Here is a 26,716-nt window from a genome sequence, read left to right on the forward strand (position 1 = left end):
GCCTTCCGAAGTTACACTACATACCATCTTTGTGAGCATAAGTACTCGCTTTCAAGTTCAGACCTTTGACACATCTTAATACCATTACCATAATATACACAGTGAAACCTTCCTGGCCAGGTCATTACAGTGTGAGGAGAACCAGGGGAGACGACTGATAGCTCAGAGCAGATTTTAATTAGCGCAGAGCGGCCGCAGGGGCACAGGGAAATAAAGGAAGAGCTCCGTCTCCCTTTGCTTCCCTGCTGAGAGGTAATGCAGCAGCACATCTCATTGGACGTCCACTGGAGCAAACACAGCAGGTCAGTTTTAAAGGAGAGAGGATGGTTTATCAAACTAAAGGGTTAACATAACTGTCAATATCTCTACAAACAAATGTTCAAACTGGATAATAAGACTTTTCTCTGAAGCATCTGTCTTTTTAAAGTGGATCTTTGAGTTACACACTATAATGTTATGTCCTGTGCTATCACCACTGAACAAACTGTTATCCATCATGGACAATCACGAGCACCCTGTCCACCACCTAGTGGACAGACAGCGAAGCACTTTCTCCAACAGACTGGTTCAGCTCCGCTGCCGCAAGGTCAGAAACAGGAAATCTTTCCTGCCCACAGCAATAACACTGTACAACTCCTCACCTCTCACAACCCTGAGCCGTAGTTTCTGTCCACACCAAAACTCTCTCTGCTTACTCCTGCAATAACTGTGAATGTGCACATCTTATTTTCATATTTTATTTTGAATGTCATTCTATTTTGAGCTATTTTAATTCTTCATATAGGTTTTGTTGCTATTTGGCTCTCTGTGCAGTATCCTGTAACACAATTATTTCCCAATTTGGGATCAATAAAGTATCTATCTATCTATCTATCTATCTATCTATCTATCCATTTCCTTAAATGTAAACATATTGGTATCAATAAGACTCCGTACCCTCTTCTCTCCTACCCAGTTGTCCCAGTCTGCCCTCTTATGGACGTAGATGATAAAGCAGCCTATGAAAAATGATCCTTTTCTTCTGCAAGAATCTGAAGCTACAACTGGACATTATATTTCACAAACAGCCATTACCACAGAAGTGGCCGCGTGCACACACACAGGCACATCCACAGGCCGAACTGAGCGCATGACTGCTCAGGCTGAAAATGCAGATAAGATGTTGGATACGTGTGGGGGAGCTGTGAGCACTTCAGTGTGTCTGCTCCGTCCTCCCACTCAGTGAGCAGTGTGAGAGGTAGACGCAGAGCATTCAGTCTATTTCAGTTTCCTAGATATGTGAGGTCTTTACATCAGTCGTCCCAGGGGCGGCTCCTGGCATAGCTCTTTCCCTTTCACTTGTGGGTGAGACACTGGCTGGGATCCTGCTGCTGTGGCTCGGTGTGTTTCTGAATAATCGCTTTAATTAGTAGACACCTCTTACGAGAAACAAGTCTCACAAGTTTCTTACAAGGAAATTAGTTTTCAATAAAAACAGCTCTAAAAGTAGTCCAGGAACTGAAAGCTATTTTGTCTGAGACATACCTTGGATTCGTTCCATGCAGAACCAGAACCTGTAAAGTGACACACTGAGTTCCATGGAGGAGCACAAGGGACAAGGAAATGGTAATAAATCATTTCATTAATTAATACAAAAAATTGAGAAAAACACGCATTAATGCATTTATTTACAAAAATGTTTGTTTTCTCTCATGTGTAGACTATTTTTTATTGTTACGTTATTCATCTAAAAAGAAATAAAATCCCATAGGAACTGATTTGGTGCAATAGAATAATTATTATTCCCTGTTTTGTTGCTGGAGGTCGATAGAGGCTTTGCAGGGATCCATGTTAGAGCCTTCAGTCAAACTACCTGTTCCTTTGAGATGTAGTAAAGTAAAGTTATTGTTAAAAAATATTACTTTTTTACCAGTATTTGATGCCCTGTTAAAGAGTCTTGAGGCTTCACTTTAACCTCCTAATACCCACACACTGATCAAAGATGAGACATTAGAGAGCACACGCTTTTATTTCGTGCAACTGCAACTTTTCAAACATATTTCAAGGCAACATCGCTAAAAGGTTTATTGGAATAAAGGTTCGACATTTGTGCCCCACTGTGCTGCTTCGTGAAGCAGCACAGTGGGGGTATGGGAGGACGTCGTCTCTGTCAGGCCGTCAGTCCTCCAGGAACCTTCAACGCCATCTTGATCACGGACAGATGCTGGATTCCATATTCAGAGAGCAGCGTGTCCAAGTCTCTGTCCAACATCTTGTCCGTGAAGATCAGCCGCAGAGCCTCCTCTCTCTCTCTCTCTCACACACACACACACACACACACACACACACACACACACACACACACACACACACACACACACACACACACACACACACACACACACACACACACACACACACACACACACACACACACACACACACACACACACACACACACACACGCGCAATGACAGAAGAATCCGACCCTCATGGTGGAAAAACACAGAGGTCAATCACGTGCATGTGTGTGTATGTGTGTGTTTTGTCATGGCCTTCCGCCATTCATTTTTTGAATTCTTGCTTTTTACAAATTGTCTAAACAAATATTGCATTAGTTCGTCTCCAAGCACCGACTGTGAGACTCAGATCCCAGCTCCCCTGTACCTATTCAACATATTCATCTTTAAAACAGGATCATGCTGTAAATATATACTTTCATATTTTAAAAGAAAATCTCTAAAATAGCTGAGCACTCCCTTAGAACAATCCCTTAGTTATGCTGCTCTTGGCCTAGACTGCTGGGGGAACTCCCATCATGCACTGTGCCAAACTTTGGCCAGTTTCTTATCAGATTCCTTCTTATCATATCTTACAGACAAAACCACCTTTCTGGAAAAACACACTGGTACTTCCTTCTTTGCGTGCTATATAAGGCATAGTGGCAAGAGCTGATGCAGACAAACAGAAAAAATTCAAAGATGAAGACCTTGATGATTGTGTTGGGTTTATCGCTCTTCACCTTGTGTGTGGCTGAGGTCCTGCATCTGGATCAACAGGCAGAAGACACCAACAGCATCCAGAGTCCAGGCATCAAATCTGCTTGTAACTGCGGGGGCAAGAGTTTGGATAACTATCTTCTTAATGCCTTGAGAGAAGTGGAGGCCAAGCAGAGAAACACTGAGAAAAAGTTAGAGGATCTGAAGATGGAGCTCCAAGGTAAGATCGTTCAGTAGGTTTTTCTTCTGAATGAAACTATGTGTCATAAAATGTTGTTATATAACTCTGTTTTCATTTTGCCTCTCAAGGTAACCGGGTGGCATTCGGAGCAGCCTTGGGCAATGTTGGAAATATTGGACCTTACAACACTGAGATCACACTGACCTACAAGAACGTCCACTCAAACACAGGCTCATACAACCCTTCTACAGGTAAACTTTGTTCACTTTGTAAATAATTAACTGTCCGTTTGATTGTTTGTTGGTTTGTTTGTTAACAAGCACGATAACACAAAACCAACAAAACCGATTTCCATGAAACTTGGTGGAACGATGCGGAATGAGTCGAGGAAGAAACTTTTCAAATTTGGTACGGATCTGGATGAGGGGGCAGATCCAGAACACTTGAACATTGTGACAACTGTTTAAAAGTGAAATAAATTACTGTTTAAAAGTGAAATAAATTCCCTAAAGCTGGTGTGAGATATCAGACTCAAGAGGCCAACAACAGGTTTGGTGAGGCCACCATGACCTTGCTCTTTGACCACCAAAATCTAAGAAATTCCCCCAAAAGGCGTTCTTGGGATATTTCATTCACACGAATGGGACAGACAGACAACCCGATAACATACTGCCTCCGGCCATTGGCTGTTGCCGAGGCGGAGGCATAAAAATCAAGCATATTTTAGAGAACTAATATCTTTGAGTGTGTGTAATTTGGTGCAGCTTGACTAATTTTAATAACTAATTTTTCTAACTTGAGACTTTTGGGCCTTGGCGGAAGAATGTGCTCTACTCAGTGCCATTCCAGTTGTCTTTGATCGTGCTTACAGTTTAATAACATGTAACTGTCTCTCTGTTTATCATCCTCAGGTATTTTCATTGCTCCAGTCCGAGGAATTTATTACTTCAGCTTCTCTGGTCATAATAGATCAATTAAGCCAATGGGGCTGCGACTCATGAAGAATGGAGTGCAGATCGTTACCGTGTTCAATCATCCATTTGGAAATCGCTATGAGACGGCAGCTAACGGCATGACTATACATCTTAATGTGGGAGACCAGATGTACATGAGGCTCCGGGAGAATACGTGGATTTTTGATAATATTAATAACCACAGCACCTTCATTGGACATCTGTTATTCGCTTTGTGAGAAAAATAAACTTCAGAGAGAGAACAGAGAGTCAGTGAGGTCAGCAATCTTCAGCTGCCGGACGGCAGTACATTATTACTTAAATTGGGGTAATGTTTAATGAATTAAGGTGTTTAGAGCTGACCTGAAACTTGAATTAATGAAAATACTGTATAATAATAAATCAAGTTAAACGGGATCCTGATCAAAATTTGGTAAATTGAAAGTTCTATATTAATTGATTATGTTTGTCTTTGTATTGTGTTTCTTTTTAATCAATAAACACACTATGACTCCAGCTCAAAAATGGTGCCATTATTAAAAAATGTATATCTAATTTCCTTTTTTACATCACTGCAAGTCAAATTCAAAACCCCCGTTCACATTTTTTGTCTGTTGACATTGTAATAAAGAACTGTTACATATATATCTTTTATAGAAATTAGACTGTCTATCAGACACAGTATGACAACTTCTGTCTCAGCCCGTCTGCCCAAGCAGCTCATAGACAAACAGTAACAACTACTGTTCATATGCATCATATGATCCAGGCTCTTCACTCAAACCAGATCACGCAGAGCCTTTGCATGCACAGCCACACAACTGACATTGATTCCTCAACATCAAATGCTCCAGTCTAACTTTGATTATATTTACTGAAGAGCATGAGGCTTTGCTCAGGTCGAAACAAAGAAAAAGTCTTGGAGCATGACAGGACTGAGGTCATGTCCTGGTTTATGGACATATGAGGAAGCACAGGCTGTGACAATGTAAACTACAGTGTATATTACAGCATGGTTGAGAGGAACTGCAGCTATTTCAACATTTCATAGATGTGTGGTGAAGTTACCACAACACAGGAAGTGCCCTGACATCCACCCTTCCCTTTTCCCCATATAAACCCAGCGTAACAGTGAACCGCAGTTGACAGACTCTCGTGCAGTGAAATGCTGATGCAGCGTGTTGTGGCTTTAGGTTAAATGCTGCAGCGGATAAACTGAACAGGAAAACTGTTCTTAACTTACTTGTATTGCTATTCAGTGCCAGTGCTGGATGAACAGTAGAGTTTGTGTAATATGCTGCAGGCAGAAGATGTTGGATTTCAGGCAAACCTCCAACTGTGAGATGTGGGGAAAACTGAATTTGTAATATTTTAATTATATAATTTGTGCGTAGGTGAAAAGGTAATACCAAAAACCCTGGGAGCAAATGTAAGGAAAGCATATCTTTACTATTGCAAAAATATGACTGAAGTTTTTTTCCCTAAAGTTATAAAAGCTGACTTTATAAAACATCTCACATGTTGATTTCACATCATCACATCATGACCTTCTGAACACCACAGCTATGATCTATGAAGATGTGGAGGAGAAATACAGGAGTTTTACAGGCAGCGATCATACTGTAGATCAATAGCTTCCAAACTAGGGGGTCGGGGTCCACCGACGGGTCCCGAGCCACAGGAGGAGGGTCGCAAGATGATTTCCAGAAAGCAAATACAATCTAAAAACAATCCAGAATAGCAAATTTGAACCATAATTGTTACAACAGCTAAAAACATACTGCTGTCTTTGTCTCCATGTGACAGCTTCGGCTACAGCAGGTCAGTTTACAGCACCACAGGAAACACTGGGACATGTGCACGTAGGGGAATTTTTACTGGGATCTCGCTCAAATAAATATCCTTTGGGATAATGAGTGTTGCAAATGACTGACACACGGTTATTTTGGAGGTCATGTGCTGGAAGGTTTGGGAACCTCTGCTTTAGAGGACTGTTGTAATTGTCACAAAGGGAATGAGAACCACTCTTAACTCACCCTTTGTCCACATTTCACCTTGCACTCATTACTTTCTACAAATGTTCATTTTACTGTAATTTACCATTACTTTTGTAACATTGCCTCACCGACCGCCCCGAGTTTGTTTGTGTTGGTCGATGTTACAGTTCACATCAAAGTAAATGAGTATATTAAAGCAAACAAACCTATCACTTAGTTTAGTTACCTTTCATCATGTTGCAGGTTATAACTTTGTTTAATTGTTCCCGGGGTTCATCATCACCATGTGTTTCATGAGATGGCACCACCAGGCATTTCCTGATTTCTATACTCTTGGTGATGTCACGGACGACATCACTGGGACAAACCAAGTGAGAGGGTTTTATTTTTTACGGGAAAGTTTGTTTTTGTGATTGTCGCGCAATGTCGGTTGAATTCTAATTTATTTCCTTTTTAAAGAGACATCTATTAAAGTGAATAAGCTTCTTTAGGGGTAAAATAAGGTTAGAAGATTGTGTGTGCAGGAAAAGTACTGTGCCTGGTTCCCTGCTCATTGTGGTTCAGGCTGAAGTTGGGAATTGAACACCCTATATGACCGGCTGAATTGAGTTGGGACTGGGAAAATTGGAGAAGAAAATGGAGTTAGCACCAACACAGGCCTTGAGTTGTATATTTTGTCATTTTTCCTTTTTCTTTATATTTTCTTGTCTGAGTCTGCCTGCCCACCATCTTGTTTTGACCCTCCGGCTAAACTGTCTCACGTGGAATGTGAGATTTAATAGATTCACTTGGGAAACTCAGAAATGGTGATGCCGGCCCACACCTCCCACGTCACATGAATGAAACTGTGCAGATGTGGAACCAATGAGCGTCAATGCCTGATGGAAATGTGCGAGAATAGAGAATTACATGGAGATGATGTAATACCACCACAAACATGCATCTTGTAAACTCAGTCCCGCAGTCAGACAACAATTCTTCATCGGGATCATCACTGGTATTTTTACGGGAAAAAGTTTTGTTCATACTGATGCAACAGTGGGAAAGCATCTTTTCACTGTTGTAGGAGAAGCTGGGTTTGTGGTTCATTGGCTCAGGTGGGTTGTCCACTAACCAGAGGGTTGGTGGTTCGACTCTTGGCTCCCTGCTGAAGGGCAAAACATTGAACCCCAAGTGGCCCCGGACAGCTGGGCCAAAAAAAGTGTGGCATATAGTATGAATGTGAGTAAATGGGTGAAGGTCAAAAACTGTTCTGTAAAGCACTTTGAGTGGTCATCAAACAAGAAAAACTCACAAACCACCAATTTATATACAATTGGGTAGAAACACCAGTGTTTCACATAATAAATCTGTATGTCTGAGTCTTGTGTATAAGTATTATACTTGCTTGGATCAGTTGCTGTGTTTTACTGATGGGTTTTTCTCAATCTACCGACGTCTAAAGAAAATACAGTATGTCTTTTTTTGATAGTGAGCAAAAGTCAGTTTGAGTGTCACGTTTCCCATGCATCTAAAAAGGAAAGACGTTTTTTCTCATCAGATAAAAAAAGGACTCTGAGCTATGACTTACTGCACAGTGGTGAGTTGTAGATGAGACAACTTTGCACTGACAGTTGCAGCTACTTATGACGACAACACAGTGAGCATTGATAAGACTTCACTGTCCTCACATGGGACTTGAATAGCGAAAGCGGGCGTTGGATTGAATGTGCTGCCCAGATCTTGAATCTCATTGCTCATTGGCCGGTTGGGGGAACAGCTCACCAAATGGCAGCCTACAGTACGTATGGCTGAGTGAACTTGGCCACAGACACAGAACCCCCCTCTGTCCTCCGCTCTGCAGGCCAGAAAACATGTGGCAAGAAGTAGCTAAACACACTTACTGGAAACCCGACTCACTGACTAAACAACTGGACTGAGGCGTTTTGTTTTTCAAATGGCTGTGATCACTGACTTTATAGAAGACCATTCACATGTCATACAAGTAGCAAACATTCATTTTTGTAAACACGTGTCAATTGAGGCCTCTACTGCCACATCGGTTAAAATGACATCTAAAGACCAACGTAACTGCCAGTTATTATTTTTATTGGATTTTTGGGGATTCATTGATTTTGCTATAAGATAGAAAAAGCACTGAAAAGTTTAAGTTCCCAGAGCCTTGGGTGACATCTTTAAATTAGTTGGTTTATGCGACCTACTCTTTAAAACTTATATTGATATTCAAATTCTATCGATGTAAAAAGAAATCCTCAATTCAGTGAAGCTGGAGCTTAAAGAGTTTTTGCTTAATTTCACACTTTCCTTCGTCATAGATATCGGTGAAATTTGACATGCTAGTTTGGTCGAATAAGGAACCCACAGAACTGAAATTTCGCGTGTCAGGGAGATTAGGGCTCATTAAGTTTGTTCTTTGTTGGGGAACTGTGACATTTCAGCTGCTTTCAGACAGGCACTGAACTGAAATTTTACAGAGGAGCTGTATGTGAGAACGCAAATGTCCAAGTCCGTTGCTCTATTTGGACATTTTCCGGAACCTTTCCCGCCAGCCCTCTAGTAAAGTGTCCGGAAAATGTCGGAGTGAGCCCATGTGACAACACAGCGGGAAAATGTCCCGAAAAAAGAATAAAAATATCTCAGGATGAAAATAAAGGAGCCGAAGATGTAAACTCGGAAAGACGAGATTCAAAAGCTTTGGTCCCAAGGGCCTGGGTCAATGTGCTATAAACAAGGATTTGCGCAGCTGAATCTATGTTATGTCCTGCCTTCTGCATGCCTGAATGAAACCTGCTGCGTTCTTCATACGTGAAAGACAAAATGTCCAGACCTAATTTTCCATTTATTTTCTGGAGATCATGTCTGAAAACGGCTTTTAACTTCTTTAACGTGCTATATCTCCCTCTAGGTCACAGAGATTATTCTCTTATTGTTTTAAAGCTCTTCCAGCTCCACATTTATCTTAACAGTATGCTATCCTCTATATAAAAGCATCATGGGTGATTATAACAGTTAAAGTTGAATTGTAAAACCGATCAGTCCGATTTCCCCCAAAGTTAGGTTATAACGTCATAATGGTTTTTGAGTTGTTGCCGAGACGTTGTTACTTATCTGGAGTAAAATGTACAAACTGTTGGGTTACCGGCAGAGTCAATCACAGCACACAGTGTTACATAAAATGCTTTTTGTATTACAAGTCTTTCAAACCGACAGTTCGATGGCAGAAGATTTGTCCAAAGGGAGAATTACAATTACGGTTATGTCCAAAATGTCACATTTTTAGAAAAGGAAAAAAATCAAAGTCTAGGTAATACCGACAAACATGGCTTCAGAGAAACTAAATGTTCTTGTTGGACCAGTACCTCGAAGAAACGGCCTGAATCGGACCCTGGGACAAGCGGGTCTGTTCCGAGCGTTGTAGCCTCCCGCCAGTAAAACAGGAGCGTCCTACTTTTAACACCAAATGAAACTAGAGATTATACCGAAAACTGCTAAAAAAAAAAAAAAGAAAGTTCTGATTGCCATCGAGACGCACTGCAGAGGAAGGTTAGGGCTCATCTGTTGGCACCGTCACGGGAGATTTCTTGGGGAAGGCACTTGACATGGGGGTCTTGGCGTTTCCCCCCATGCAGCAACAGCGATGCACTAAGGTCCTCGTTTGTGCAGCTAAGTGCAAGTTCCATGATAAATCCACCAGAGCAGAGAGAGAGAGGGGGGGGGGGGGGGGGGGAATAAAAGATATGTAGGCGTTACACAACTCCACCACAATCCACAGCTTCAAAATACAGCATCTTAGTGGGAGGGTCTGCACCTGTAGATTGGATTTGAGAGATTTTAAATATGACGAGGCCTAATAACAGGGTTTAGTAACCCCCCACCATCATCATCATCATCAACACCACCCGGCTCCAAGATGAAGATGACACAGTACAACTCAACAGATAAAACCACGAACAGAAGAAAGGAGAGAAACTGAAAACACGTGTCTCTTAGGTTTCACAATAAGACATTCCCATTGAGGCACATTTCCAGAGAAGTGTCATATACAAAGCTATAAAAAGAAAAAATCCCAAAAACATTCAAGTACTTTGTCATGTAAACACTTTTCCAGACTATGATACATCGTCGATTGTTGTCGTCGTCGTTAGATTTCTTTCAGGTTTGTGTGCAACAATAAGACAACAGTGTGAGGAGAGGGAATACTTCTTGCAGGGACAAGTCCGGAGCTCGGGTTTCTGTTTGTTGATTTGTTTTCAGAACAGGACACACGAGCAGCACTTGTCTCCACCACTGGGGACAGTTGAGTAGTTCATCTGTCGGACGATCTCCGCAAACAGTTCGTCCACCGAGCCTTTATTCTTGGCGGAGGTTTCCATGAAGGGGCAGCTCCACTCCTGGGCCAGCGCCTTGCCCTCCCCGGAGCTCACCTCCCTCTCCCCCTCCAGGTCCACCTTGTTGCCCACCAGGATCATCGGCACCCGCTCGTACCGCTTCACCCGGATGATCTGGTCCCTCATCGGCTTGATGTCCTGGAAGCTCTGCTGGTTCACCAGGCTGTAGACCAGGATGAAGCCCTGGCCGTTCTTGATGTACAGGTCCCGCATGGAGGCGAACTGCTCGGTGCCCGCGGTGTCCAGGATCTCCAGCACCGACGGCGACGAGTCCACCTCGATCTCCTTCCGGTAGAAATCCTCTATCGTGGGGTCGTACTTCTCGATGAAGGAGCCCGTCACGAACTGGACGGTGAGCGCGGATTTGCCGACTCCGCCCGACCCCAGCACGACCACTTTGTACTCCCTCATGGCCGGGGAGGAGAGGAGGAGGAGGGGGGAGGAAGAAAAGCCAGACACCTCTTTTTTTCCGCGACGATCGCCTCCTCTCTCTCTCTCTCTCTCTTGCTCGCTCTCGCTCTCTCTCTCTCTCCTTCTCTCTCCCACCCGCTGACCAGCCCCGATGTTTTCAAAGCGCGGAGGCCGGGGGAGGCTGCGCTCTCGCTCGGGAGAGGAGTCAAATCCCACGCCGGAGATTCCTCCTCCGGGCGGGCCTGCGCTGCGACGGCCGCGGGGCGCTGATCCGAGGAGAGCGGCCGCTCCTGGACATCAGCGTGGCGAACCGAGGCGCGTCTGGGTCGCGCTGTCGTGTCGTGCGTCGGTGCGACTGGGAAGCGTGATCGCTCCTGTGCTTCCTGCCCACATCCTCCGTGTGCGCGTCACACAAACTGCCGAGGCTCAGTTCCGCTTCCTTAAAGGAGCAGCAGCAGAAAAAAGGTTACTGGTGTAGCCCCGGTTCTCTGAGTAGCAGGAGTGAGACGCCTCACTGAAGCTGTGTTCAGACATGATCTGTGGGTGAAGTCTGGAGAATTGGCTCCAGAGTTTACCCAGAGTTTTCTGCACATCAACAAATCCTCTGCATTATTCAGGAGAGCGGTGGAGCAGACAGAGGCAGGAAGTGACGTATTAACTCCGCTGCGGAGATCACGTGATTTTCTTTTCAACAAACAGACACCGTCGTCTGCTCTTATCGCAGCAAACGCTCGTGACGTCTTGGTCGGTGTCTTCTACGAGTGTGTCACCGCCTTTTTGTTTTATTTTTGTTCGTTTTTTTCCTCTTTGCGTCTGTCACCAATAGAAACGCCATCAACCAGCGCGGGACCTCCTGCTGTGTTCTCACATCGGATTCTCCTGAATTTCTACGAACTTTATACTAGTAGGCCAGGAGGATAAAGTCTGCCGATTATGTGTAGCCTCTTACTTGGTCCAACTGCCTTCACCAAAGGTGGCCTGTTCCAAACGGCACAATATTTTGCTTCTAAACTACCTAGCACGTTAACTTAGCAAGCTAACGGCACCGGGAGCCTGCGGCCACCACACTGCCTGCCCACAGTTAGCTAACAGGTTTATCACTTTAGATAATTTGCCTCCCTTTACCACGCCGAGCTAAATGGATTCAGTTTCCACGCTTCCTTCCCCGCACCACTCGGATGAACCAAACACTGCAGGCATGGGGCATGTCTGTGCTGTGTGCGCTCCGGGCCACGTGACCTCTGACCTCACACACTCACGGTCACTGCACTCAAGCAGATGGAGGCTCTTGAGCTGCCCACTGTAATTATGAGTGGCCTTGACATGAGCATGTTAAAGAGGTCATTCATTAAGTCATTAACCAATTTACAAATGTCAGCTTTTAGACATTCACACACATATTGATAATAATAATAATAAACTTTATCTATAAAGCACCTTTCAAAACACAGTTACATGTTGCTTTACATGTTAAAAATGAAAAATATAAGTGAAACAAAACAAACAATTAAGAGAGCGAGACCCCACCCCAGCTGATATTGGGCAAATAATTGTATTACTTGAGTTAAATAAGCAATAATAGCATGAAAATGTATGCAAGTAAAAGTTTAAAATCTGGGGTTCAGTATCTTGCCCTAGGACTCGAGGAGCCGGGGATCATACCACTGCATATCTGGTTTGTGGACGACCCGCTCTACACCCTGAGCTTATGATATCTTACATTGTTGGATTATTATTACTGATACATTAATGTATACGCAGCATTTTTCTGTTGTATTTGTAGTTTCTGTTTGCATTGTCAGTTTTAACGTGACGTGCGATTTAAAGGTCCAGTGTGTAAAATTTAGGTGAAAGGGATCTATTGACAGAAATTTAATATAAAATAAACCTAGTGATGTTTTCACAAGTGTGTTTTATCTAAATTATACAAATTGTTGTTTTATTTACCCTAGAATGGGCCCTTTATGTTGAAATACTTCATATTTACATCAGGGGGGGTCCTCTCTATGGAGGCCGCCATGTTTCTTGTAGTAGCCCAGACTGGACAAACTAAACACCCTTTGAGTTTTTATGAAAACTGAAGGTAACCACAGGTTCTCTTTCATGTGTGGAAGGGGAGGATGAGGTGAGGGGTGTTCAGCTGCCACATCCAACTTCACCACTAGATGTCACTAAATTCTACACACTGCAACTTTAACGTTGGTTTGCACTTGGATCACAGATTGGAATGAACTACTTGGGATAAGACACTCACACCATCTGAACTTCATACACTCTCTCCACTCCACTCTCTTCTGTTGATGTACAGAAAAAGATATGCCATACAGACCCCCACATATAATAACTGGACCAAAATATGGGGAATCCTTGCATTATAGGTTTTCCAGTTAATAAATATTAAGTTGAATTCAGGGATATCTTAACTTTTAGGTATTAACTGAATAATACAGAGTGTTTGATTGAACCACACATCAAGAGCTGATTGAACCACACATCAAGAGCACACAGAAAAACTGTTACCACACAACTGTTGCATGAGCAAATCAAATATTGTTTTATTCAGATTTTTTTTTTTCATCCATACAGCAAGAGTCAATTATGGCAACAATAAAATGTGCATAAACAAATCTGAAGACAGAATATTACATTATTGTGTTGCAGTTGTTAGCAAATACATAATTGATGGTTGCACTTACAAGTAAAAAGCAGTCAAAGCGTACATGTGCCCCCAGCAGGGAAGAGAAACCTCTGTTCGCGCCAGGAGGCCGAACATCGGATTTGGAGAAAACGGTGCTTTGGTTCTTTGGTGCCGACGCAGCAGCCAGCATTAGAAACATGCTCGGTGCTGACTGGTGACTCTTACATTCATCTGAAATACTAATTGGCCAAATATGCATTTGGTGTGGTGAGCCTTCACCTGCTGAGTGCACAGAGTCGGTGTAATTATATGGCTATGAGAAAGTATCTGGGGTGGATGAGTGCTAATATTTTATCATTCTTTAAATAACATGTTTACTTGGAAAAATATTTCATCACACAAGAGTAAGATGACTTGTTTTTGTAGTATTATTTCTCCCCACTGTGGATGTTATCTACTGTAAATAAACATATTACTGTGTATTCTGAATGTGTTATTTTTCCTTACATACTGTAACTACGCAGTTGCTTGTGTTTAAATGTTTGTACTTTTACATGCATTCAATCAAACTATAATAGAATACAAATCTCTGATAGTTTTATGTGTCAACTATACCATGGGAGCAGCAATACTGCATGACCAAGTCCAACAAATGATACATGGACATCGTTGGATGCGTTATCCAATGAGAGGGGTGGAGTCTGCATGACATGGGGATGTCTACTCCCCGACAACATTCCCTGGCAATACTAGCCACTGATAAAATAAGACAAAAAGCGCATAGCTTTCTCTGAATGCATTTGGCCAAGAAACTAGTGCCCTTCTTTGCAAGCAATTTTTTTAGCTGGTCTTCTAATTTAAGAATTTAAATTAATCTAACAAAATTCCTTATAATTATAGATATTTTTTTTATTCAAAATAATATCTCAATATGATACACATTTTTTTTCTCTGTTCATTTGACTATATACAGAAGTGCAAAAAGTCAACCTTCGTCCCTTAGGTTAGAACTCATCGTCTGCAGCATTTCGTGACTCCTCCAGTCCGGAAAAGTCTGTTTCTCTCTCGCTCCTAATCTCACTAACATCCAGACACCCGTCAATTTCACTGCTCGTTTTGGCCTGACATTCAGGGCAAACTTAAGAAATATTCCAACAAAAGTACATATCTTTTTGAAATGGATACAGTAGAAAATAATTTGTACTCTTAAACATGGACAATCTATATCTCAATACAATATATTTTCAAATGTGATCTTGACATTTTACAAGGAAAATTTAAGGTTCAAACATTAGTTGTTTTGATGCTGCAGTGGCAGCAAATTAACTGATCTCATTCCTTGTATCAAAAAAAGTCTTTCATCAACAAAATTAAGTGATAATGTAACATCAACTGAAAAAGACGTCCAGCTATATGAATGAAGTGAATATTTAAAACTGACTCAACACATTATCATTTATATGGTTTGAAAAAGTTATGAATGTCATACTACCTCAAAATCTACAACGGCTATATCAATGTTGTCAAGTAATATATAGTAAGGCAAAAAAAAAAAAACGAAAAAATCTACAACTACATACCTCAAATAGATTCAAATCCTTAAGTAGTACATAACACATAAGTTGAATGAAATTTAAGAGAGTAATTGTTACTTTTACATAGAGAGAATGAACTAAAAAAAAAAAAAGATCATAAGCGGCACGTGAGAGAACCATAAAACGTCATTGGTGTTCTTTACCTGCATGGTGATTGAAAGTACATTTGATTGGGTCGGGACCCATTAATTGTAATCTAAGGCTTTGTTAGGTACATTACAATCGGTAAAGACACACTACACACCTCTGTGAAAACAGAACAGGAAGTGATCATAAAAAACTGACGGATGATAAACATGTTTCCTTAAATGTTTGAGCCTCAGGAGAGATGCTTCTATAAACTTTTGTGAATACGATTATGAAGAAAAACTGTGCTTTGGTATCCATAGTCAGATCTACAAGTGAATGACGACCTTCATGTTTTGCCTGAAATACAATTCAGAGTCATATGATGTTTTGTATTTCTTCAAAAAATGAAAGTGGGCTTAAAATGGGGTGAGAAATGAAAACAGGGTGATCCGACAAACAGTTGTTCAAGTGCACATGTGGTTAAAATGACCGATAGACCTTTGGGTCTGTTGTTTTAAATTCCTATCTACACATGGCTCAACAGTGCTTCTTGGAGACACAGTTTCAGAGTCGCCTCTCTTTTAAAGAGCGGGAACAAGGTAACACGATGTCAACTGAAGCTACACCCTCTACTTCACCAGGCTTTAGAGTCAATGGACTTGAGCAACAGCTTAATCCCAATAAAAATGAAAAAAAAAACATAACACTAGTACTAGAAAAGAGGTATGATAAACTTTAGAAACCCCCTCAATTTTTAATTTCAAAAACAAGAAAATGGCAAAACCCCACTTCTAAAACTGATTAATTAGATTAAAGTTAAAAAACGAAAACAATACAAAAAAAGAGCCATATAAAACTTTTACCTTCGGTAAACATATAACACTGCTGAGATAACACTCTGGTTTTAGCTGTATGGCCATGATGGCACATGACAAGGTGAGAAAAAGCTAGCCTGGCTGTGCTTTCAAGGTACACAGGTATGTTGGTTTACCCAGAACATTCATATGTCCAAGACCCTCATTTCAACATCTAGTTTCACTAGTAGCAGTAAAAACACAATACTGTACATGCCTAATTCTTTTGGCGAGAAAAAAAATTCCTGTTAAAATCATTGTGCCATTCAGATTTCAATTGAAATTCAAGGTGCATGTTTGCGTTTCACTTGTAAACTATGAAATATGGCTATCGATTAAACAAAGAAATAAAAATAAAGCAGAACAAATAAAAAAGGAAAGATAAATCTTGGTCTACTAACGTACCAGCACTGGATGTTGCTTCATGCAACCACGCTCTTGACCTTCTGTGCGTGCAGTAATGTTAACGATTAGAACAAATTGAGTGCTATGACTGAGTCAGACACAAAGGTGTAATGTGAACGCTTCCCACTGAGGGGAGACGCACTGACCCCGGCACCAAGAACATCCTCTTCTCTCGGCTGGACGTTGAATTTGACAACAAATTCTTCTTGACATTGATATGTGGGAACATGGCACAGATCGTGTGTTGCACCCTTGATGTTTACGTGTGTGATGAGACCAGCTTTGTGGACCGGCTAAGAGATGGCAGACCCTCCTCGTCCCATTGCTTTGACATTCTGAAGGTTATGTACATAAAGGCTGAACTCTTTTGGCTTGGACGGTGCCAGCACACATTCATTTGATCTGTAAGACATAATGAATTTCCCTTATAAAGATTTTTACATTGCATTAAACGTTTAAAAGTTCTGCCACAGAGGCAGACAGAATGAAAATGTAAAAGTTGGACTCAAAAGTAAATTCTTAAGAGTGTGAGGACTGAAACGGGAACTCACTGTTCTTGAGAGGAACTACATTTGAGTCAAGTACTTGTGACTACTCAGATGATCTGCAGATATTATTGGAATCTGGGGGTAGAAAAAAGACAGGGATCAAATGAAGCACGAAAAAAACACTTAGTGAGGACGTTGGCTGACAAGACAAACGCAGGTCAACACATTTCAAACACATCCTCTCACACTGAGATGAGTTCATTGCTGAAAAAGCACGAAGATGTCGAGATAGAGGAAGCAATCTGGCTACTGTTTGGCACAATTCATTCGTGGTGTGACATGTCAACAAGAATAAACAGACACTTCTGGGCAGCAGGGAGGGGAAGAGGGGGATGTAAGGGGAGGGAGAGATGAGGGGGAGGCAGGGGAACTGTCAGTCAGTGAGGTGACTCCCCCATGCAAATCTAAGTGCTCCATGTTGTTGACCTGCACACCTGAATAAAATGCAGAAAACTGGAACATTTGCATGATACTTCAGCTGAAACCTTTTACAAATCTAACTGTTCACAAAATCCTTTCAACAGGAATGAAATGTCACAAATCTTCCTACAGACTGAATTTAGAACTTGGCTGACTTTAATAATGAGTATGTCCAACTTTTAAACACAAGGAACATGGTAAAGCTTTGCTTTACGTGCTGGAAGCAGCAGCGAAAAAAAGAAAGAAAAAATAGCCAAGCACCAAAGGGCACAGATAGCGATTGTTGCACAAGCTGTGCGAATGGCTCTAAAAAAAATGTAACAAAAAAATAAAACTACCTCATACATACCAATTGCATGTATTCGTTGGTAGTCAACTTTGATAAGGAAGAGTCCTCAAAATGGGAAAGGACAAAAATCGAGGTTACAATGAGGACACATCAAATGCAATACAATATGTTTCTCCAGAAAGACAGATCATCTAGGAAATGAATAAAACTAGAATATGCTGGTAAAAGTCACAAAATGTCTTAAAATATTGTTACAGTATGATTCTATGTACACATGTTGGTGTAGGCCAACAAGAGGGAGTACCACCATATACCCAACCCACCCCTCGCTGTGAGACACAAGCATCCCCAGATCGTCAATGTGCAAAGATAGATAGATAGATAGATAGATAGATAGATAGATAGATAGATAGATAGAGAGACAGAGAGATAGATAGATAGATAGATAGATAGATAGATAGATAGAGAGACAGAGAGATAGAGAGATAGAGAGATAGATAGAGAGATAGAGAGATAGAGAGAGAGGCAGAAGTGGTGCAAACCTGATTGGCGGAGGCAGTTGCGAAGGGAGATGTGGCAGATGTGGAGGCTCCAGACACAGCGGCTGGATTACCACCGTGCATCATGGGAACTTTTTTGGAGGGAAAATCATGTAAGCAAAAATACACAGAGGAGCAGTGTAGCCACATACACACCAGGCAAATGAGGGAAGGAGCGAAGAGGGAGACAGAGAGGGATTCGATTTAACTGGTTCCCTTTCCTCCCTCTGCCGACATCTCGTGATTGGAGAACTCGATGTGCCATGGTGGCAAATGACAGACAAATGTGTAAGTAAAGATACTTTACTTGAGATACTTTACTTCTACATGAGAACTACCTTCTCAAACGTTTTACAAAAAAACAACATATAAATAAAAGTGATGTAACAACAACGAGTCTTAGAGTCTTTATGACAGAGGAGATAAGGGGAAGGTTATAATTGAACTCCCTCACTTTTTAAAATGATTTTTTAATTGATGTCAGGTTAGACCAGCCAGAAGCCAAGTTTAGAAGGGCATGAGAACGAGAGTGGTCAAGCACTATACAGTAGGTGTACGCAGAGAAGTTACCACAACAAATGTCAGTTAACCTGATATTTTGAACAGCGGTCATACAGGTAATATACATTTACATTTCACATAATGTGTCTTTCCTCTTGCTTATGCGTCACATCACAAAAAGTGTCTTCACACGACGCTAACAGTGACTCTCACGTCAGCAAAATCTCATATTAACACGACAAAGCGTCTGTGAACACGACACGGTAGAACGTGACGGCTGGATTTTGATGCCGTGTGAGTCGCGGACATGAGGTAACAGATAAACTGAAGAAGGAAAGCTGGAACCTACCAACGCCGGCTGCAGGTGTCATGCACAATATTGAGCCTGCCCATCATGCAGTGCAACAGGAAGTGGATTGGATAGGGGAGAGAAATCAAAACAGCCCGTCACAAGGTTCGTTAGAGTGAGGGGGGAGAGATAAGGTGGGAAAAAAAAGGTTAATATCTCTTCGACACAGTCATCAGTGATTGGAAAAGGCGAAGGGTTGAACTAATCTGTCAATCAAATGAAAGAATGAGTACAAACTTTTGTCTGAAGTGTAATGCATATGAATGTGTAATACACCAAGAGTGCCAGTGCGATTATGGCTGTGACTATTAAGTATTAAACATTATATACACACTCTAGACAGAAGTGAGAGGAACAGTAGATGAAGCCGGACTCTGAAGCCTGATGTTGTTTTTTATTGTCAAGATACCATTAATCAACCCATCCAGCGCCCTTCATCTTAGCCCAAGCCAAAGCCCCAGCCATCTTATATCATCAAAACATGAGCGATCGCACCGTGGACACTTTGATCAAGTAGTAAAAACTCTGATCCTTTTCTCTTTCAAACGTCCATGCCTTCCTCAATCAGCCTGCGTGTACTAGGAGAAGCAGGAGGAAGCTATGTAAAGTTATATTAAGGCAATTAGTAGGCAGAGAGATATTCTAATCTGTTCTCAACAACTCTAGTGATCATGCAGTGCCATACAAAGCATAATGCATAAATGTGTTAAAGCATTTCTAGCCCTTAAAGTTCAGGTTCACCATTTATAAAATCTGTACCTTCCCTTTATCTAAAGATAAAAAGGAAGAAAATAGTCCTCAGCGGATCTGTTCTGTACTTCAGTCTACCACTTTGAACAACTCCAGTTAAACAGGAGCCAGGTCACACTGATCCAGGCATCCTCTGGGCGGCCAGAGCACTAGCGGTGGTTGCTTTCGGAGCCATACCTGATGGGAGGAAAGCAGCCTGCTGCTGAAACTGCATGTTGGCCAGCGCCTGTTGGTACTGGAGCATGCCAGTGTTAAACATGGCAGAGGCCCCGTTGGCCTTCTCCAGGGCTGCCCGCTTAGGCATGGGAGCCATGACATTAGGGGCGATGCCCTGCTCAGCCAGATGGAGGGAGGTCAGTGAGAAAGGACAGAAAAAAAGAAAACAACAGAGAGAGAGAGGGAGAGAGAGAGTGAGAGAGAGAGAGAGAGAGAGAGAGAGAGAGAGAGAGAGAGAGAGAGAGAGAGGTGCGTGGAAAAGAGAAAGAGAGTTGGAGTGTTGGAGAGAGGCAAAAAAAAAGAAAACAAAAAGGTACATAGGTTAGAGAACATCATAGGAACAGTATCATAACATCCTTGTGTGTACAACAACAACAATATCATCATATCATCAGTAGCAAGCAAGCAGCAGTCTGACACAAGTACTACACAAGCAGGAGCATGGTGCCTACTGGAGCTACTGGCTAACAAGCATTAATTGTAATTATATTATCTGAAAGCTTACTTAGATTTATTACCTCTGTCCTCCTAAGACTGACTAAGTGCAACATAAGCAAGCATTAACGTTCAAAACAATAAGGCTGCTAACAAGAGGTGGAACAGGTAGGAAGCACAGAGAGAGGGAAGCTGCACTGCTAGCTCCATGATAAACTGTGGAAGCCATGTTTAAGTGATGGTTCACTCTCAGGCACGTTTCAAAAATGGTCTCAGGCCAAGCGACATGAGTCAGAAAGACTGTGGATGAAAAAAGACATTTCCAGTGTCAGACGCTACACCATGAAATTCTCTGCATGTGGATTTGATCTTGGCATGAGGCCATTCTTGAAGTCTGAATATCCGTGAGAAAAAGATTTGATGATGGAGTGAACTATCATTTGAACTGTACCCATCTGTTATGGTGGGATCACTCCTGTATGGTTTTAAAGACTGTTCCTCTTAGCCCCACCCTTATCCATCTGACATGCACTAGCGACACAGACATGCACACATTGGATTGAGCTGCTCCACAACACTGACCACTGACTCGGACGTTAAGACTGAAGCCATGCCACCGTTAAAGAAGCTCTACTTCCCTAGCCCTCACTGACTTTTGTTAAACAAGCGACAGGTGAGGAAGTGATTGTGGCTCCTCTTCCCCGAACGCCACATTAGAAATTGTGTCTGAGGTCGTTCTACTTTTTTTTTGGGGGGGGGGGGGTTGTTAATATCTAAACCACTGAAAGCCACAATCATTTTATCACAAGCAATAATGACAGTTTCAACAGGAGGAAAAGACAGACATTGCACTGAGACAACGACAACAAAAATAGCTAGGTATCTTTGGTTAAAACACTGCTCTACAACAAAGCCACATGCCAAGCTAAAAGGTGAAAGGTCATAGTACCAGGTCAAAGGTTGCGTCGAGGGGTCGCTTCAGTGATTTGACAGCCGACTGAGTCTTAATTAGCAGGCAGCGAGCACATGATGGCAATGGGCCAATGGGGTTCAAGCGCATTAACATAAACCAGCAAGCAGAGGTGCATCATGGGGGCAGCAGTGCAGTTTGGGTATAGGTGAGAAAAAACAAAAACAAATAAAAAACAAATCATTGGAATGCAATATACAAGGGGAGAACAGGACTAAGGCATGCACAGTGTGGACACTAGCTCTGCTGCTCAACAGTTACATGATCATCAATAATCAATGATAACTACTAATCTACATTAGTTATTGGCACACAAAGATGGATGCATACAGCAATGAGAAAATTATTCAATCATTACTTTAAGTGGGTCTCAGTAATCGTGAGGGACAGAATATATAGAAGTTTCTGTTTCACGATGCACATTGTAGTCAGGGTCACATTACAATGATTCACGCTGAGTCAATAAGAGCCCGAAGAGTGATCAACAGACAAGTGTGGCTGCACTATTATTCACAGGTGCTTTTACTGTGTCACAGGACCGGCAGCACAATGAATCCCTTTTTTTTTTTTGAATAATGTCAAGAGGAAGAGAAGTACAGTAATAGATAGGAAGCACAGAAACAATGGAGTCACAAATAAGACCAGGGCACCAGAGAGAGGTAGACAGAGGAAGTGACTCTCTGCTTGTGGCCTGGGATGAGATGAACAAGGAACAAGACAATTGTTTTGTCACATCAGGGACGAGCAGTGACGAGCATATTGACAGTTAACAATGTGCCGTGGTCCCTCCCTTCTTCATATCATCCAGCTCCAAGGAGATTTTACCCAAACCAACATGCAGACCTTTAAAATTTGACCTGGCAAGAGCAGAACTGAAAAGCTACATGATACAAACCGGGTTGGTGAGACACATTCAAACATGAATGTGAGTGTGATGCCACAGAACATATTCCTTTGTAGGTCATTTCATTTACAATAGAAGTACATTTAAAACTTACTGAGTACATGGCTGTTGTGGGGGTGTGAAAGAGTGCGTGCCCGCGCTCGTACAGACTGCTCACCATGGCTGCGGCGGCTGTGGCCTGGTTCACCTGGTGCTGCGTCGCCTTGATTTTGGCCTGCAGGTGGGCTGGCGGGTGAAAGTACTTGCACTTTTCCCGGGAGCAGCGGCCCTTGATGTAGTCCATGCACACGGTGACGGTGTTGTCGTTGGTGTCGATCATGGTGCTGTCGGCGGGGTGGGCGAAGCGGCAGTCGTCCTCGCCCCGGGAGCAGTTGCCCCTCTGGTACTCCCGACACACCTGGAGACGAGGAGAGAAACGATGAAAAGAGGGGCACGGCACAGTATGTGGATACAGCAGAAGAATAGTTGTGTATTTGTTGTGTGACTCATCAAGCTTTCAGTTTCTAATTACAGAGGGAGAATATGTACCAAAATCCATTTCACTTAAAAATGCATGAGACCTGCAGTCCAATAAATAGTTCAAAATGCATTACGAGATCATAATCTTCTTGCTGTGAGAAAGCAAATGCGAAGCCTCAGATTTACACAGACATACTGTTTACAATGTACTTCTTGTTTTCCAACAACTGTTAGATATGTAGTTCCTGTATTTGGTCGTGCATGGACATTACAACGAGGAAGTTCAAGGCTACAATGAAACTTCTGCACTGATTATGATCTTCTATATGAAGAACTGTGGCGTGTTTTCTGGAGTGTGAGTAACTCGAAACCCTCAAACACATTTAAAAGTTCATATGTGAGACACCAGAGGGCAGCACCTTCTTATGAATCAGAGTTGATATGAACGCATGGGCATTACGTGGCTGCTATTTCCCTTATTTCTCTGCTGACGCTGGTCTCGACAGCTCTGCCACAAAAAATATTTTGCTCTGAGCAGGGGTTACAGTTTCGGAGTTTGATGAAAAAGAAAGTGCCCCTTTTGCCGTTTTTTTGTCTATTATTGTACCAGCACTTTGGAAAACATTACTACTCCCTCCACTCAAATAAATACTCAACAAGTTCAAACTCATTTCTGGTGCTTGTCTAATGTTGTTGTCAAGCCAACGAAAGCACAAACAAAATGGAACTAGACGAGGCTGATTAAGTGAGAATAAGTTCATCAAAACAGCAACCAACTACTAATCAGGAAACAACTCGAGCCGATTAAATATATTAGTGTATGTGCCTCTGACGGACTGATTTCTAATTTTATTTTAATTAGCTTCCACTTTGCATCATACTACTTGTTATTAATATTACAAATCAGTTTCAGAAACAGTTCATGCAAGTCCAATAAGGATGTTGTTTTTCTTATGCTTGTTTAACCACTTGTTAACTGCACTTGTCTTGTTTATAGGCTCATTAAATCCTGGGTGACGCCGCTCCCGCTAAGAGAGACACACAAAGATGACGTACAGTTTAATAAAGCTTTCACTATAATGCTTTCGTAGTAGGGAGTTCTTTGCCACATGTTACATCCTTGCTCCAAAACAAAGCTTAGCAGATTGTATCCATTAGTCTGTCTGTTACCTCAAGTCTGTCTGTTCTCAGCAGTTTCTGGGCAGCAGCAGCGGCAGCGTTGGGAACTTGGCCGACGTTGGGGTTTGACGCCATGAGGACAGGGGTGCTGGGTAGGAGCTCTTGCTGCATCAGGCCTGGTGACACAGGGCTCAGGTAGGGATTAAAGGCCGCGGCTGCGACTGCTGCTGCTGCACTGGCATTGGTGGCCAGGCCTGGCGCCATCGAGAACATGGGCTGGATGAGAGCAAAGTAAAGGCAGAGAAATTAAACCACTGTGGATAAAACCGGTGTAAACCCACAAACATTGGAAAAGAGTGGGGATGGCGGAAAAAGACATAAAGAGCCACAAACAGTGAAGGAGCTGTATATGTGTGAGCTTTTACATTGCATGTGGTCTCACCGTGTGCAGTAGCTGTGCTGTGTTCATACTTGTGTGTCCTCTCACCATAGGCGGTAGCTGTGTGCCGGGCATCATGGCATTGAGCTGCATCTGCTGTGCCAGCATGGCCATGTTCTTCTGCTGGATCAGGTTGTTCCTGCCATTGATCTCCAGCTGGGTCTTTAGGTGGGGAGGAGGGTGCAGATACTTGCAGTTCTCCCTTGAACAACGGCCCTAAAGGGGGAACGAAGAAGTGACAAAATGCACATGAACTGTAAGTTATATTGAAAATGTCTGTAAAATATATGGACAAATATATGTTGAAAAATAAAGGGTAGAGGTTTTAATGGCTAATGCTGACTATGAGTTGGTCACAATTTAATTAACTGTTTTCTATGCTGTCTTATGAACTGGGCTGTGATCCTGCCATGCTGACTTATTTAAAAATACATATTTGGTTGAGGTTTCTATTTCAACCATGATCATGTTCTGTGTTACAATACATTTGGAAATACTGGAATAGGAGAATGTGTAAGGGATTTTATGTGAATTGAAAGCTCAGTACCTTGTTTATATGGTCGCTAGCTCAATGTCAGACATTCAAAATTCACATTAAGTCGAGGGCGGGTCTCGCACTAATTGTTACAAGCTTGCTATTTCTGTCGGCCCCAGCAGGGACATGTGAATGTGTGTGTGTGTGTGTGTGTGTGTGTGTGTGTGTGTGTGTGTGTGTGTGTGTGTGTGTGTGTGTGTGTGTGAGTCTGCACTAGCCCCAGGTGGTCATGACTGACACTGGGGTGCTGCTTTCCAGACGTCCAGCTAATCTACATGGCAGCCTGTGCTTTCCCTTGCTGACGGAGCTGTCCCCAGTGGGACTCAGCTCTAAACTCTGTCATGACTTCATTCCCCTCTCCCATCTCTCACACACTTTCACTGACACTGGATCAGCGGACAGGTGTGAGGGGAAACGAGGGGGGAGATTAGGAGCAGGGAGTAAGACACTTAAACGACAGGGGGGGAGCTCCTTCAGATATTTTGTTTAATCCACTCGGCTGAAGTTAAAATCTCAAGCTCTCTTTAGGTCCCACTTTAAAATTATTTCAGACTGTGTTGCACATAGCAGGCGACAGTTATACAGCATGCATGGAGCGGGATTACAGCCCCTGATTTCTTTCCTAATGCTACAGTTGTCTGTTCCCATATAAAATCTCCGGTGGTGAGCTAAGTAAAGTGAAGCATACAGTAAATAAAATTGGTGTCGTTATTACTTTGAATCCCAATTTAAAGGCGAGATTTTGTGTTAACTGAGTAAAGAAAAATTCAACCGAGGCTTAACCTTTCCATTAACCAGACTGACCAGGTCGTATGTCAATCACTCTACATACGCTGAGCTTGCATTCACAACAGCGTCTGACACTGACAGCGCTGAGAGGTGTGTGCGTGGGCGAGTGTGTCATGTCATGTGTGTGAGACGAGCAGCTGAAAGCGGGTTCTAATAGAGTGACAATGGCATGCGACGAGGGGAAAGTGAGTGTGTGGAGAGTGCATGTGTGTGTGTGTGTGGAAGGGGGGCTGGTTGCGAAAGCGTGGAGGATCACATTGCTTTCACCCCACATAACCCCGTCTGTTGACCTTTGGCTTAACAACTGCAGCTGTAAACGCGGATGTTTGTGTGTGTGTGTGTGTGTGTGTGTGTTAAAGGTTAGGGATATATTAAAGAAAGAAATACGTGGTCTTGACTTTATCTAACGACATTTACCTTCCTGCTGAATCATCCAAAGCTAAAGCAATCAACCAACACTGGCTGCCATTTTGAATTAAAAATCAGGTCCCAGGAGAGGAAACGTCAGGCTGCGTGAGTGTTACAGAGAGAGCGAGAGAGCGAGAGAGAGAGAGAGAGAGAGAGAGAGAGAGAGAGAGAGTCATAGTAACTCTGCATAGCGAGAGCTGCATGGGCTGCGTCAGGGAAATTTTAGAAGTTGCAGAAGACGTGATCAGTCTAGGTCATCACATGCAGGGAGGAGAGAGAGAGGAACGGAGAGGCAGACAGATAGACGGGAGGAGGATGAGAAAGAGGAGGAGGACGTTGCCCCTCGCATCATGTTTGTGACTGTTTTTGTGACATCAGCGGCCTTGAGGAGCAGCTAAAGATGGTGTCCACGGCAACAGAGCAGCCAGTCACTCCCGCTCTAACAATGCTGTGATTCCTGGAATCTTTCGATCGCTGGAAGATACGGGAACTCCGCAAAGATAACACCTCAAATACAGGCGACAAAAGGAGAGGGCATCCACAGTCTGCCCCGGTCTGGCCTGTGTAATTTTTATAT

At 42.6% G+C, this 26,716-nt stretch overlaps 3 protein-coding genes across 42 annotated transcripts in view; 1 reads left to right on the plus strand and 2 right to left on the minus strand.

Annotated features, from left to right (window-relative positions):
* The first annotated feature begins 2,886 nt into the window (after positions 1–2,886).
* LOC117778109 (complement C1q-like protein 2) lies at positions 2,887–4,615 on the plus strand. The gene is made up of 3 exons (XM_034613379.1): positions 2,887–3,198; positions 3,288–3,410; positions 4,071–4,615. The coding sequence occupies exons 1-3, from the start codon at positions 2,934–2,936 to the stop codon at positions 4,349–4,351; spliced, it is 669 nt and encodes a 222-aa protein (XP_034469270.1). The 5' UTR covers positions 2,887–2,933; the 3' UTR covers positions 4,352–4,615.
* Positions 4,616–9,275: 4,660 nt separating this feature from the next.
* Positions 9,276–11,322, minus strand: LOC117778433 (ras-related protein Rap-2b-like). Its single transcript, XM_034613980.1, has one exon. The coding sequence runs from the start codon at positions 10,906–10,908 to the stop codon at positions 10,360–10,362; it is 549 nt and encodes a 182-aa protein (XP_034469871.1). The 5' UTR covers positions 10,909–11,322; the 3' UTR covers positions 9,276–10,359.
* Positions 11,323–13,438: 2,116 nt separating this feature from the next.
* The window catches only part of LOC117778510 (muscleblind-like protein 1), a 38,421-nt gene continuing 25,143 nt past the window's right edge, over positions 13,439–26,716 (minus strand). For 8 of the 40 annotated variants that reach the window (XM_034614127.1, XM_034614129.1, XM_034614125.1 and 5 more), the window contains 10 exons: positions 24,411–24,623; positions 24,020–24,244; positions 22,485–22,787; positions 21,466–21,519; positions 20,043–20,196; positions 19,116–19,151; positions 18,269–18,357; positions 17,787–17,831; positions 17,021–17,092; positions 13,439–16,871 (listed from right to left, as the gene is read on the minus strand). In XM_034614127.1, coding sequence (XP_034470018.1) covers positions 17,036–17,092; positions 17,787–17,831; positions 18,269–18,357; positions 19,116–19,151; positions 20,043–20,196; positions 21,466–21,519; positions 22,485–22,787; positions 24,020–24,244; positions 24,411–24,623 — 1,176 coding nt within the window. In that variant the 3' untranslated portion in view covers positions 13,439–16,871; positions 17,021–17,035. The remainder of the gene's footprint in view (positions 16,872–17,020; positions 17,093–17,786; positions 17,832–18,268; positions 18,358–19,115; positions 19,152–20,042; positions 20,197–21,465; positions 21,520–22,484; positions 22,788–24,019; positions 24,245–24,410; positions 24,624–26,716) is intronic. The other 32 variants (XM_034614148.1, XM_034614135.1, XM_034614140.1 and 29 more) reach the window with 32 other exon arrangements.

Source organism: Hippoglossus hippoglossus, chromosome 17 (genome assembly GCF_009819705.1).
Source record: "Hippoglossus hippoglossus isolate fHipHip1 chromosome 17, fHipHip1.pri, whole genome shotgun sequence".
NCBI classification, from domain to species: Eukaryota; Metazoa; Chordata; class Actinopteri; order Pleuronectiformes; family Pleuronectidae; genus Hippoglossus; species Hippoglossus hippoglossus.